This window comes from Mauremys mutica, chromosome 2 (assembly GCF_020497125.1).
Source record: "Mauremys mutica isolate MM-2020 ecotype Southern chromosome 2, ASM2049712v1, whole genome shotgun sequence".
NCBI classification, from domain to species: domain Eukaryota; kingdom Metazoa; phylum Chordata; order Testudines; family Geoemydidae; genus Mauremys; species Mauremys mutica.
Window position 1 is genome coordinate 219512216 of NC_059073.1, and position 15811 is coordinate 219528026.

Here is a 15811-nt window from a genome sequence, read left to right on the forward strand (position 1 = left end):
CAGAGATTTTAATTCTACAGTGTTCAGACAGTTTTTGGTTACTGCAGATGCAAGAGATTCTTTCTTCAATGAAAGGGATGACCCATGGTGTCACCTCCTAATATTAGGAGGTCAAAATAATGATTCCTGTAGCTCAACTACCATTATCCTGTTGGAGGATGGCTGAAACATTTATTCAGTTCTTGCATTATCCCTGGAAACAAATGGGCACTGGAAATAATTTAGAAAGATGACCTTGAGAGTCTAGAAATTTTCTTCTATTCCTACTTTATTTGCAGTATGTTGGAGAAAATGCATAAATATTCAAAGCAATTAATGGATTGAGCCTCAGCTATGTGAAAGACCAAATTTTGGCCTGTGAACTTGTGCCTTCTGCGATAAGATCACAAAATCTGGGACAAAGTACACAAGAGCAGAAGACAAAGCATTCTCAATCAAGGGATCTGGTGTGATTGAGAACAAGTAGCTGAACTGCAAAATATTAATTTTTATTCAATTTTATGCAAAAATAATAATGTCCATGATCAATATGTGCCATATTTTCAGCACTAAGTGCCCAAAGTGGGAACAGAGGGGCTATACCATTGGGCAGCAATAACATGTCTAACTGCTAGTAGTGCAGATGGTGAGGTTTTTTATTTGGGAGGTATGGACTAGGGTTGCCAACTTTCCAATTGCAGAAAACCAAACGTATCTGCCCTCGCCCCCTTCCCCACCCTTCGCAGCGGCCCCGCCCCCATTCACTCCATCCCCCCACTCTGTCGCTTGCTCTCCCCCACCCTCGCTCAATTTAACGGGGCTGGGCAGGGAGCTGGGGTGAAGGAGGAGGTGAGGACTCTGGGGTGGGGCCAGAAATGAGGGGTTTGGAGTGTGGGAGGGGGCTCCGGGCATGGGTAGGGGGACAGTGTATGGGAGGCAGTAAGGGCTCTGGGCTGGGTGTGTGGGCTCTGGGGTGGGGCCAGAAATGAGTGGTTAAGGGTGTGGGGAGGGCTCTGGGCTGGGGCAGGGAGTTGGCGTGTGTGTGTGGGGGGGTGAGGGCTCTAGCTGGAGGGTTCGGAGTGTGGGCTCTGGGAGGGAGTTTGGGTGTGGGAGGGGGCTCAGGGCTGGGACGGGGTTGTGGTCCGGGAGAGGATGTGGAATTATGGCTCTGTGATGGAGTTTGGGTGTGTGTGGGGTTCAGGGTGTGGGACGAGATTGAGGTGTGGGAGAGGGTGTGAGATGTGGGCTCTGGGAGGGAGTTAGGATGTGGGAGGGGGTTCCAACCTGGGGCAGGGGCTTGGGGCTCAGGGAGGGGGTTTGAGGTCTGGGCTCTAGGTGGCTCCCGGAAGCAATCGGCATTTCCCTCCGGCTCCTGGGTGGTGGCGCGGCCAGGTGGCTTTGTGAGCTGCCCCTATCTGCAGGCACCACCCCTAGAGCTCTTATTGTCTGCAGTTCCTGGCCAATGGGAGCTGCACTCGGGAGGGGGGCAGCGCGCGGAGCCCCAAGGGCAGCTTCTCCACCTAGGAGCTGGAGGGAAATGCTGGCCACTTCTGGGACCCGCAAGGAGCCTGCTTTAGTCCCACTGTGCCGCTGACCAGACTTTTAATGGCCCCGTCAGTGGTGCTGACCGGAGCTACCAGGATCCCTTTTTGACCAGGTGTTCATCAAAAACCAGATGCCTGGCAACTCTAGTGTGGATGTTATCTGTATCAAGTAGAGAGGAGATGTGTTGTCATATCCTCTAATATTAAATATAACTGTTAAAGTAACTAAAACAAATGTTAAAGAATTCACTTTGGAATGCTCTGATTTATTATGGTTTCTAATGGGCTCTGAATATTCTTGGTTCTTAAGTGCCCTCATAAGGCTTTGCTTACTTCTGGGAAACAGGATGCGATATTACTTAGATGGCAGCTCTCACTGGGGAAAATCAGCTCCATTTACCATGTGCAGCATAGGGCTAGGGGGACCTCACTGCTCCAAAGTAAGATCTGGCAGATTAAAGAAGAATGCTGCTGGGGCTCTGAAGTGCGTCATGAGAGAATTTCTAGTAGAAGCCATAGATATTTTTAAAATCTGTTATGAAAACTAGCTTTTCATAACATTCTTAGTCAAAAAATTTTTTTAGCTTTCTAAGCTATTATGACTAATCACTGCAGTTTGCTTTTAGGGCGTGTGCCAAAGATATTTCATTTACTGTTTTTTCTGGGATGCTGCATGTCCAGCTTGTTCTGTTTAGTTGTCCAAGCAGATGGAATACAGCCAATTGATATTTCTTGTCTGAAGAGATGATGGGAAAGAAGATGTGCTTTTCCCTTTTGGTCCTTGGCTTGTGGCATCCTGATACTGCTGATTGGGTCAGAACTTGGTTGTGTAGGCTTTAACAGCAACTCTAAAAATATTGATTAAGCTGGCTGTGATGGGTTTCCCCCCTCAGGGTGCCACTTGGAACTTGGGGATCCCTGAGCCTACCTGACCCACCAGCCTGGGCTCTGTTTACACTGTATTGCTGAGGCAAGCTAGCCAAGACCTCCCTCAGGCTTCAGACTGCACTGTACCAGCACACATACAGGTAGCAACACACCAGCTGCAGCTATACACACAGATACTGAGATCAGCTCTGCATGGGAAGGCTCAGCTAAGGAGTTGCCCAGTACTCAAGGGCACATGGCTCTCTAGAGGGTAAACCCAAAGTTGTACCGTCCTGCACTGTACAGTACTGTGTGCAGTGGAAGCTCATGAAATTTGCCCCCTCAGTGTGGAGAGGGATATACACAGCTTTTTGCCCCAAGTTATGATTTCCTCACACACTGGTTTTAGACAAAACAAAAGCAAGTTTATTAACTACAAAAGATAGATTTTAAGTGATTATAAGGGATAGCAAATAGTTTTATTTGCTAGGTAATCTGCTTTGATCTAACACGCAATCTGAGCTTAATATACTGAAGAAACTGGTTATAAATAGCAGTTTCTCACCCTAAATGCTGTTTTAGGCAGATTGCAGTTTGAAACTCTAGATATTTCTTTCACGGTCCAGACACTTCTAGCCTGGGCTCAGCCCTTCTCCCCTAGTCCAGTCTTTTTGTTCTCAGGTGTTTCCAGCAGTCCTCTTTCTTGGGCGGGAAGTCAATGAAGAATCAACCTTGATGATGTCAGTCCCCTGCCTTAAATAGTTTTTGCATATGTCAGGAATCCTGTGTCTCCCAGTGTGATTCCCACCCTCAGTCAGTGCAAAAATACTGGTATTATCATGGAGTCCAGTACCAGGTGACTTGGTCACATGTCCCTGCTGCCAAAACTCAGGCTGTTTGCAGCGTCCCCAGGTAGGCTTCCCAATGGGAGTTTAGATCTTCAAAGAACTATTGTTCTCCATAATGGCTCTTCCCAGCGAGCCATGTAGACTGATTGCATTCTGTCTAATGGGCGTTCCCCAGGTGTAAACACATTTGTAATAGGAATATTGTCGTTGCATCTAACTTCAGATACAAAAATGATACATGCATACAAATGATATAACCTTTTCAATGATGACTGACTTACTGAATATATCTCACATGCCTTATCTTGCATAAAATACATCATAGTTATCCCATAATCACGTCATATAACAATCTCTATGAAGAACGTGGGCATAGTGCCACACTGACAAGGGCTGTTCTTCTCTGTGATGGTCATGGTTGCCCTTGGGACAGATGGGGAAAACACACTTGCGTAGTTCCCATAAATTTTATTTCAGTAAAAGAGTTTAAGACCTTGGAAGGAAGAAGGGGAGCAGATGGTGAGTTCTGGCTTGACAACAGGTGTCTTTATATTGAAGCAAAAAAGATGTAGTTAAAAATAAAGTACTTTTTATGTATTAAAAATAAAATATCCATAAAATATTTATTTGTACAGAAAACTGGTTCTGCAGTTCTGATCCAAACTACATAAGTGCAGTGTCATTCAGATGACACTTTTTTCTCTCATGTTCAGTTGCTATAAAAAAAAATTTCTTTTAATTTTTTTTTTAAAATCTGTATTTTGTAGATACAATGGTCAATAGAATTGCAGTATGCAAATAAGAGACGGGAGAGTGGATAGACTAAGGGATTGATTGGCTGATTTACTTTCTCTTCCGCGGTACCCTCCCCTCTCCAGTCCTATTTAGGAAAGGGTCAGACAGTTCTGCTATATTCTTTATCATTTGTTGTTATCCAGTAATGAGCTATTCATATGGCAAGGAGAGAAGGACAACATATATATATATACATTATTAGTCATTGTCACCTATAAAAATAGAGACATGCACACGTGGCACATCAGTTGCACAAAATTGATCTTGTGTGGCTAGCCAAAATATGTAATTATTTTGAGTTCATTTTAACTTAGTGTTTATTTTAGAACAAAATTTCAAGTCTTCCTCTCACAAACTTTGTCAAACCTTGGCCAAATTGCTCATGTTCATGGCCTTTTTGCTCTGACAGCTATACTATTATTCTGGGAGATGGTTAAAAGAAGAGACTCATTACTACAGCCACACTAATTCCCTCAAGAAGACTTGATAACTTTGTAGTTGAACTTTTTTCATTCAATTTTATCCTTTAACTCTGAAGGCATGCATCTCTTACAGAACTCTGTGGATGTCCCAGGCAGGTCTCCAGGGCCCTTCAGTGTTGTTCTTTTAGTCTGTTAGAGCTTATTTTGGAGCAGTGGGATTCTCTTGCTTTGTCTCCACATCACTTAAAGTGTAAGCAAAAATAGGACCAGGATCACAAACTGAACTCAGATCTCCAGCTGCATCTGAATCTATACTGAGCTGCCAAATGTTACTTAGGATTGCTGCACAAAAAAGGCTCTGCCTACTTACTGACATTGTTGCATTTCTAAAACTTACGGGTTTTTTTCATGAGGATAGGTTACTGGCCTGTCGCTCAACCCCCAACCTGGAGAACCAATGGACTGTTTATTGTCTGGTCCCCATCCTACAAGGAGTGAAAACTCCCACCAGCATAACTTGTAAGGTCTTTGGACTGCATAAGCCTGCCTACCCTATCAAGGTGCAGGCTCCAGGAAAGAATCAGCAATATAGCAATAGCAATAAAGAACACTACTCTTACCCCGGGGCCAATGGGAATGGTGTCTTATTGTGTGCATTTAGAATAAAACACAAGCAAGCTTTTTATATTTACATCTAAAGATCTTTGAAAATATGTTCATGCTTAATTTGCCTATTGAGGCCTCGGTTAGTTTCTGGTTTTCTTCTGCAATGGATGACATCACAAACTCCTAATGTGAGCAAGGAGACATATAGCTTTGTGATGTCACTGAAATGTTGCTGGGGAAATATGGAAACTTCATGGCCTCACTTGGCAAGTAAGTGCAAGAGAAATTGCTTTTTAATGTTTTGTATTTTAACCATTCTGTACAATATACCTTTTGAAAATGTTTTTTTGTAAAGTCTAGGTATATATTCCAATACTGATTTGGAATCTGAAACCAGATGGATGCTTCTTAACTGACAATTTTTTATGAAACCCTCACATCCCCAAAGCAAAAGAGAATAGCCCTTAGTTTTGAATATATTATATGTACTAGGGACCATATGCATCATTCAAATAACTTTCACTGTCCTACTGTAATGATTGTAAGTATGTGTAGTCAAGAGAAAAACAGAAGTAAGGACTTGCTCAGAATAAACCATTGTGTAGTTAGGTTGGGGAGTGGAGCTAACCTGCTAGGCTGTTATAGTAGTTTCACATCAACCTCAGAATTGATTTCTGTATTTACACAGCTTTTAAGATTTTAAAAAAAGATTCCTAGGAACTGGAGTGTTAGATCCCATCTCAGTGACCATTTTATGCTTAATTAAAAGGTAGTGGAATTTGATTTGGGATACCATTTTTACGTAAGTAATTTCCAGGGATGGGTGAGAGGGGTAATTAATCATTTTAAAAGTTCTGCTCTCTCTATTTTTTTTTTAAGTCCACGTTCCTTCTTATCTTTAGAACAGATGACAGCTTCTTTTTGGATAAACAAACACAGTTTATTCTTCCTACTTGTTAAATTTAATAATTTAAAACACATTGGAAATATTCTAGTTACAAAATGCATTGTAAATATGTAATTACATTATAATAGGTTAAATTAACAGTAGCATAGGAATTACCTCATTGAACAATAATCATAATCTGTCATTTATTGCTTATACTATGGTAGTGTTTAGAGTGCACAAACACATGCACAAAAAAGTCTGTCTCAAAGATCTTGTAATCATCCCCCTCCTGTACTAACCCCTTTCCATCTCCACATACCCCTCATGCAATTAGTCATTTTGTGGTTTATATCTAGATATTGTCTGCTATTACTGGTAATTCTAATAACTAAAACTAAATGCAGTGATGGAGGGCTAATGAGCTTTTTTTAGTGCTGATGTGTTTTTGGGGATGGAGAGGTGGGTGACAGCAATGTAATCCATCCCACAAACTGGAGAGTAAGCTGGTACAAAGATTGTCCTCTAGGCTTTTGCTACTGTTCAGGAAACTGTTATCCCTAAAAGTTCGCCTGAGCCAGAGAGTTCAAATATCCCTGGTGGCAGAAATGTGCCGATGAGGGCTTATGGTTCAGGCTCATCTTTAGTTGACTTCTTTCTAGTGTGAACAGCATTCTAACACAGGTCTTGATAGAGGTGCTAAAGTGGTTTCCTAACCAATGTAGAAAGACCTCTAACAGTACAGAGGGGAAACAAAAGGACATGTAGTGGGCTAAAATAGCGGCTTCAGACAGGTGGAGTGGGGAAAAAAGTTAAGGATTCTGTCTGAACTCGTCTTTGGGTTGGGACTTGATTCAGAAGATGAGCAATCAAGCATACCCCTTATTGTGATACTGACTCATATTTCTAGTATGAGGAGAAAATCTACCTCTATCAGATTCAGGAATATTTATTTCAGGGCCATTATAATATTTTTAAATAATATTGGCACAGACAATTGACAGTTTTTTTTATTTTTATTAGGAAAGTTGTACTAAATTGCACATTATTTTCATGTATAACATGTGACCTTAACTGAAACATAGTTGATAAATATTTGAAATATAATTTGGACCTTTGCTACAGAGTTCTGTAATGTTTGTGTAGTTGTGATGATTAGGTATAATGTGAGCTGCAACATCACAGTTAATGGGAAGAGGAGAAAACAAAATGAGCTTCATAAGTATTTGCTGAAGGTAAAAATCAAAATACCTTGGATTTCCTGTTTTCTATATGAATTGTCCCATATTGATTCCTGGCTTGAATAGCTTTTGTAATTTTCTTGTAAACGTTAGCCATCCACCTCAAAAAGGGAATTTATTGCAAATAAATTGTTGCTAAATGCAGGATATAAGCATCTTTCTGTTATCGTGGCAAAGATGTGTGTGTGCGTGCATGCGGGTGGGGGAGATGACTATAACTACAAGTAGCAAATCATATATAGAATTTAGGACATTGAGATTAAAATCCTGTCTAGAACATGAGTCTTGTGGCTTAACTCTAGTTTTCTGTTTCAGAAAACATCCTGGCATGGCATGGGCCAAAGTCACATTCCACAGAACTGAAAAACGGTGCTTTCAGCTCTTTATCATCTGCTAGTGCCAATATAACGTGGGCAGTAGTACCAACTGCAACTCAAGATGGACAGACATTACAGCCAAATACTGAGGTAAATACAGTAGATGTGTGTATATTGTTTTCTTTTTCATTTAGGTTAGAAAGCCCCTACCATGCTTGTAGCTTGCCCATTCTTGCCAAATTGTGTTTGATAGGTATTTTATTCATAGTAAAGTGCTCCTTTTTTACTTCTTAAAACATTTTGTATTTTAAATGGCTTAATTAGTAAGTAAAGTTAAACAGCGAAGATGTAAGGTGGAGTATGGTGAAAAATGCAGTATAAAAACCAACACAGATATATTTATGTATGGCACTTACTGTGTGTGTTACTGCATGTGTGGATTACTTCAGATAAACTTGCGAATCGATGCACTACATATGCTTTTGTTTAGCCTGAAGCTTTTTTGATTTCCAATGGAAGAATTATGATGAGTCCATTATAGTGGTGCCCATCGTGACCTTGAGTAGTGCTGTATATATTGTAACGCTTCATGGAATAAGGACTCCTTACTTCACACTAACACAGCACACTGCAACAATGATTTGTAGATTTGAAACCATCAATATTGGTCTCTCTGAATTGGCAGGACACAGTAAAAAAGTTGTCAAGATATTAATGATATTGTCAGTGTGTGCTATTAGGTAGTGATTGCTATAAAACAGTGTACCATGGTAGCAATCGGCAAATTATCTAATAGCAGCATTTTAGTACCCATGCCTGCTGTAGATGGGCTGATTTGCATGGCGAACACTTTAAGGCAAGTAATATACTCACTTGTAAACTTATTTCTAGCTCTAATGTGGTTTTGGTATGTTTGTGTGGATGTAAGGAGCTGCTCACCTTTGTGTGGGAAATCCAACTTAATTCCAATTGAAAATTATCCTACAGATTAAGGGACCAATCCTGCTAGGTGAAGTTGAGTGTATTCTGCACCTGCTAGGATTGTTCAAAGACATCTTCAGGAGTGCTTAATCTCTGTTAGAAGATACCAATTTATTGATGGAGCATTTGCTTGCCAACTGTGTCCTATGACTTATATAAAAATGTGTTCTTGCTCTTTTAGAGTAAGATCCTTGCAAAGTACTCGACAGAGGGATTTCTTATACCCATAATGATGTATCTCACAAAAAATATATTTGTTACACCTGAAGCACACATTATATAACTCATTTTCTGATGCAGAATTTCAGAATGAGTTTACAGTGCTTGAATTTTTGCCATAAAGATTGAAATGCTCTTCTACTTTCATTTTGTCTAAACTGTAAGAAGTAATGATTGTCTTAGTGGAATTATACAATTACATTCTTTAAAATGGGATTATGCACAGCCTTTAGGTTTGCTTTTTTTTTTTAAATATTAAAGGGATCCTGTTCAAAATCAAGTGACCCCAAATATCTAAGAAATTCTTGGAACTTAGTAACACTTTTTTTCCCCTTTAAACCACTGTCCTCATTGTATGCCTGTAAAATACGTTCCCAAAAGTAAAGGCGAAAATACTAGTAAAATCCCAACTTTTCTTCTGGACAATCAGTTTACCACCACCATCACACCCCAAGATACTAGGGTTGTTCTTATTTGCAGCATGCATGTTGCATCATCCTTCATTTCTGCCTGTCTACTCAATTGTTTAAGAACCAGCAGTGTTGGGAATTACAAGACTATTGCTTGCTGGAAGCAAGCTGGGGCAGTGTGATATATGTGAATGCGTCAGTCATAAGAACACACTTCATAGATGTAAAGTGATACATTTTCAATTCCAAAAGCAAAGCGGACAAGCTAGTAAGTCAAGGGATGGTGAAGTACGGATGTCTACAAGGTCTAACCCGGGGGTCTCAGCCCGCCGCCGCTCTGGGGTTCCCGCCGCAGCCCCACTCACCTTGCTTCCGGTTGGAGTTCCAGCGCAGGCCCCCTGCCAGACAGGGTCCAGGCCCCCGGCCCTACCAGCCACCAGCTCCACTCACCGCGGCTGCCAATCTGGGGTTCCAGCCGCTGACCTCCTGCCAGCCGGTTATCAACTTATAACTCAGAAGCCTGTGTGCAGCTTAAAGTATCTAAATATGTGCTACCAGACACTGGAAAACTCAGCAAGGGCAAGGATCACACTAAACTAATAAGATCTGCATTTTAATTTAATTTTAAGTAAAGCTTCTGAAACATTTTGAAAACCTTGTTTACTTTACATATAACAGTAGTTTGGTTATATATTATAGACTTATAGAGAGACCGTCTAAAAAACATTAAAATGTATTACCAGCACGCAAAGCCTTAAATTAGAGTGTATACGTGAAGAACTCGGCACACCACTGCTGAAAGGTTGCTGACCCCTGGTCTTACTGTAGACTTTTGGAGCCTTGGCAGTTTCTTTAAATATACTTCTCCTATCTCAGTCCAGACACTGAGTTACATTAGCAGATGGAGGCGGAAGGCTTTTCAATTTTATGGTGGTTATTCCAGCTATAAAAGCAAGAGGCAGATTGACATTCCACTTGCTTTCTGTCTTTGGCAGATAGAAACTAAACTAAATTCTGGTTTCATTTGAGCATATGAATAGACATTCTGTTTTGGGCCCTGGGTTTTGTTTGATATCTCCAGTTGCTGTTTGATCTTGTGGTTCTCCAAATGCAAATGGTTGTCCTGATTCACTGAAGAGTTTTGTGGGGTTTTTTTTGACTTTTTTCCCTGTCTGCATAGTTGGAAGAAATTGTGAGCAAAATGTACCGCAAGTGGCACACTTGCATCTTCCTGCACCAACTTAGACGCTGTGTCCCTGTGGGATTCTCTTAATGGAGAGCATGTGGGGAAGTTCTTTTGGGGGACAGCTCTGATCTCTACAAGGGATCTATATGAGTGTCTTTGGGGGAATGCACCCAAACAGTTAGCTGCCCCAGCCAGCCCTCCCCAGAAGCACTGTCTGCTTCAAGGACAGAACTGCTGAGTGCCACAGGACTCCTGGCAGAGTGTGGAGGTTTTGAGTATTTTGTGTGCCTGCTTCACTCCATGCTGTGGGCATACTTCACAAGCTAATATTCTGCTGGTATTGGAACTGATTAAACTTAACAATATATTTTCCTTTAATTAAATACGCAGTGGTCTCTGACTTACCTATTAGTGAAGCAATATTTTCAGCATTCGCCTACCGTCCTGAATTTAGCATATTTTAAAATGGCATTGGCTAAACCTGAATTTCCAGTTTGCTATAGAGTTTCTCTCTGCCTTTTCTTTTAATAGGAGGGTAAGAGAAGGATTGGAAGAGGATTATGTAATTCAAATTTTATCCAGCAGTGAGGTCAATGGACCTAGATGAACATATGATGTAAATTCACTTTAGTTAGAAATTGTGTAATTTATTTTTCAGATAAGTAAATGATAATTCTCTTAAGCAAAGTATTTTTTGTTTTAGAAGAGGGAGAAAATGTGTTGCCATGAGTATTCCTTGCTCCTGGATAAATTGTAAATTGTTGCATTGGACTTTTGACTTGTTTTGTACTAGAGAAAACTGGTAAGAATAGCTGTCAATTAGAAATTTCTTGCTAGAAGAATGAGAGTCCTGGCCAATTTTGTCCTTCAAACCTATTTGCCATTCCTTCTTTTCATAGCCCTTCCACCTTCAGCATGCACACAACAATTTCATCTTGATTGGGGAAATGGTTAAGGGATAAAACTTTTTATTTTTAAAGAGAAAAATAATTACTCAGTGCTTTTTGATTTCTTGCTTCCTCCCTTCCTGCCCTTTTTTTTATTACAGGGTCTTCCATGACTGCTGACTCAACAAAGCAAATTTTAAGCCGCTGCAGCTTGGATATGGATATCAATATATAATATGATAATATATGCTGAGCATTAATAGTCTGACCTAACGAGTAATGAAATTATGGGTTGTCATTGCCCTAAATCCCACCTGACTCTGCCCAAGGGATTTTATACCTCTGGGGTGGAACCACATAATGGCTAAGGTATCTTATTCCCCAGGGGCAGCTCTGTTTTTTTTGCCGCCCCAAGCATGGCAGTCAGGCAGCCTTCGGCGGCATTTCTGCGGGAGGTCTGCTGGTCATGCGGATTTGGCAGCAGTTCTGCGGGTGATCTGCCGGTCCAGCGCCTTCGTACTTGCTGTCGAATTGCTGCTGAAACTGGCGGACCTCCTGCAGAAACGCCGCAGAAAGCTGCCTGACTGCGGCCCTCAGAGCGACTGGCAGGCCGCCCCCTGTGGGTTGCCGCCCCAGGCAGGTGCTTGCTGCACTGGTGCCTGGAGCTGCCCCTGTTGTTCCCCATATCCGTTTCCACTTGATTGACTCCATATCCATTATGCTCTTCCTCCTCCCCACATTTTGTTTTGATATATTTTAAAAATTGCCTGCATCTTGCATTTATTAATCATTCATAAAATACATTGGTAAAGGGAACTGTAGGAATGTTGCTGTTTTGTTTGTGGAGGCTTGGGCTCTGCAACAGGATGATAAAATGCAGCAGCAGATTTAATTAATAATCTCTGGGCATCATTTTGCAAGTAGTTTTAACCATTCTGATGTCTGAGTTCTAAATATGTATATATAGAGCGAGTCCTTTTTCTACCCAGTTATAAAATAAAATGTCTGGTTTTGCACAAGATAAAAGCTGTACATGTAGCTTGGGGTGTACTGCTTTTGTGACTTTCCCTGTACATTTCGGCATATTTCAGCAGTTGAACTAACAATTTGGTCTGTGGCAGGGGGGGTGCGACTAGTTTAAAGATGCTGTCCCTTTTTAACAATAGATTTTAATTATTTTGTTTACTTTCCACTTGAAGTAATATCCCCTCATAACCTTGAAAATAGCATCTTTCCTCCTGTCTTTTTGTCTCATCGCCTGGCAGATGTTTTTCCTGCTAATTCTCTCATAAAGCAGCAGCCGAATGCATCCATGCTGGGATTATTTTTTTAGCTTTTGTTGTCTACATAATCACCGATATCTATCTTCAATAGTGGAAGTCCAACTCTGAATATAAAAGTTAACTGCATTCCCTATGCTGGCTGGAGCTGTCTTTGTTGTAGTGGAGCAAAAATATTGTAGGTCTTTTGTAAAGATCGCTTATTGTATTTTGGCAACAGGAAAGATGCCTCTTTAATAATCTTGGCAATAAAGGGGGTGGGTATAGAGCTATACTAAATACTTAGAATCTGAAGGATTTTTCATACTAAGGCATGTGTTAAAGTAAGTCATGTTTTGGCCTAAACTATTATGAATGTTTTATATTGTGGTAGTGCTTGAAGGACTCGACCACTTCTTCTTTTTAAATTGTTGTCCTCTTTCATTTCCATTAGGATGGTGGCCTACAGTATGAAAGCAACTGTGTATGTGTTGTATAGTATGATACTTAATGCTGCTTCTAATTTGTCAAGAATTCTTTATCTGAATCCATGAATGGGTATTGACAGCATTGCCAAACCAAGCATTGAAAAATCACAAAACAGGTCCCCAAAACTCATGGACTGGCTTAAAAATCATCAGATTTAAAACAAATTATATATGTGAGGTGTTATCTGTCTTCTGATTTTTTGAACCTGCAGAGACCTTGCGATTCATATTTTCAGTCTTTCTCCCCAGCCAGGAAGTCTAGACTTTTTTTTTTTTTTAAATGAACACCAAGATTCTCACATAAGCACCCAGAGCATTGGAACACTTCCTACGGTAAGGATGCCACAAGCCACTGAACAAAACTGTGACCTTGGAAGCCATGCATTTGGTTGCTATTATTACTTCCAGTCAGGGGTTGTTTCTGCACCAGCAGCACTGCTAGTTCCAGTGCTCCTGTAGGCGCAGGACTCCAAGTGCTGGGGCTTCAGAAAAATGCCAAATTCATAATAAAATTGCAAGAGTTGGCAGCCCTGCATCATTGGTGCACACCAAGGTGCACAGACTAGTTCCCGTTTCTCAACCATCTCAATTAACCCTCCATATAAAATACACTGGCAGTAGCAAAGTCCCTCTTGGACTTAACGGAATTCTGGCTGCTTCTTGTTTTTCAGTTTAGAGGAAGCTAAGCTTGGAGTAGGGTTTCCTTCTTCAGGGCGGGGGTCAGAGGAGAGGAGGTTTGGTGGGTGGAGGAGGAGGCAAGCAGTTGATGCTGTGTATGTCACTCTGGATATGGTGGAAAACTTTTATTAAGCAGGAAATTTTACAGTGTTTCCTAAAGGCGGTCACGTTCTGGATTAATCTAAACTTGTCTGGAAGCTGGGTTCCCTTAACCCAGAGTGCTTTGTCCTCCGCTCTCATGGGCTTTATTCTGGGCTTTGTTTTGTCCCAGAGTAGCACAGTTGTCTTGGTGGCTCGTAGACCTAGCTGTGTTCTTTAATGTATCTGGGACCTTATTCATTTTCTGCTTCGAAGATGTGGACTAAGACAATAAACTGCCAGTGGAAGTGGAGAAAATAGGGCCCAGCCTGAAGCATGGCAGTTGTGTGAGATAGATGGGGAGAGGATAGGCTTGATCACAGCCAGCCGACGCGTTTTTAAAATGGCCTAAGCCCTAACTACACTAATGCTTAGAAATGTGAGAGTTAAAATGTATTAGGTCGATTTTAAAAACACATTATCTATTTTTCCTAGTCTAGGCACAGCCTTAATAGAACCACAGCTGAGAACCAGATATGCAGTTGGATGTTATCCTCAGCATATTGATGATGATGGCATCCATAATTTATCATCTATCTGAATGGTCTCGTAGATATTGAAGAGAAGGAGGCGGTACAGAACCCTTCGGGAATCCACAGGTGTCATTTGAGGGAGGCTGATTTCTCTTTAAGCTCCTTCTTCTGAAGGAACAAAAAATTCTTTATGTACTAAGAGATCACAGTCTCTAAAGGCACAATTAGTCTAGTAATTGGTGTTACTTTAATCCCTGTCAGAATAGACACATCTCTCTGTTCTGACAGTCCTTAAAGAGAGCTCTGATTCCGCTTTCAGAGCTACTGTGCTATTAAAATGAATTTGTTTCCTCTCTGACCATACTTAAAGTTTTGTTAAAGAAATCTATGCCTTTTATGATAAATTGCATGCCCACGGGGAGGGGAGAGAAATTTGTGGCTGACATTCAGCATTAAATGTACCAACTAAACAAAATCTGAATCGACCTGTAGCTTAAAATAGAACAAGTCATTTAAATTGCTACCCTTAAGGGAATCAGCTGGTTACATTATAGAATCATAGACACCCCTGCCTAAAAAACAAAACCAAAATACAAAAGTGTTCTACTTTTTTGTCTTCTCTCGTGGTGTAAATACGTAGCACATTGCTAGAATCTGTGTATCTGCCGCTGACTATCCCTCAGATTTCCATTATGGTAATATGCAGGAAAGAAGATTGAAGATCCTGTGCAGGGGCGGATATAAGCTCCTGGTTCACTGGGTGTACTATACTAAACTGCCGAGGGGTCACCCACCATCTGCAGCACCCTCCCACCCCCCTGGCACCACAACCCTAATCACAGCCCAATGTGGAGGGGAGGGCACTGATCATGTAGCAAAACTAGGCCCTGCTCCTTATTTTAGGCATTGCAACCTGGCATCCACCATGACAGAGAAGCGTCTGGGCCAAATCTCAGTGGCACTGCAACCCTATGTGCCAGGTAGAAATATCTGGAGTGGATAGCCAGGCCCAGCCGCACAGGACAGGAGCTACTACTACAGGGTGAGTGCAGGACAGGCTCCCTTCTCGAACATGCCTCAGGAGTATATGTTTGCCTGGTTTTGCACCCTTGGTTTCATGAGTTCTGTGGGTGCAGGTGGAACCATGAACCCCTCTTAAAGCCATCCCTGGATCTTCGTGAAGGGTGTGATGTGTATACTTCTCAATTTCAGTGTTCAGCAGTGATTTGAAAAAGTCTAAGATGCTCGTTGTCATGCTGGAGAGACTGCTGAGGAACCCTTTTCACAGATAAGACCACAAACTTCACTGTCAGCTCTTTTCTGGAGACATCCTCAAGCTGCTGAATGTGTTTGGCTGGTGGTAGTGGCCCTGTTAATTGTCATTGTTGTCTAATGGGCTTAGGAAGCACAGTACCTTCTTAATGTGGGTAAAGGATTGATGGTGTATGGTAGAGTGTTTCCCAAATGCCAAACAATCCTTTTGTTTGACCGTGGGCTTGGATTTTATAGAAAAATGGGCATGGAGCCCTTTGCACAAACCGTTTGAGACTTACGGTGGGATTTCTATTCTATTCTATTCTAATGTTC

The 15811-nt window shown here is 41.3% G+C and overlaps 1 protein-coding gene across 3 annotated transcripts in view; it reads left to right on the plus strand.

The window, feature by feature from the left end:
• Positions 1-15811, plus strand: part of OSBPL10 (oxysterol binding protein like 10) — a 144378-nt gene that overhangs the window by 72832 nt on the left and 55735 nt on the right. For all 3 annotated transcript variants that reach the window (XM_045007258.1, XM_045007259.1, XM_045007260.1), the window contains one exon: positions 7504-7655. In XM_045007258.1, coding sequence (XP_044863193.1) covers positions 7504-7655 — 152 coding nt within the window. The remainder of the gene's footprint in view (positions 1-7503; positions 7656-15811) is intronic.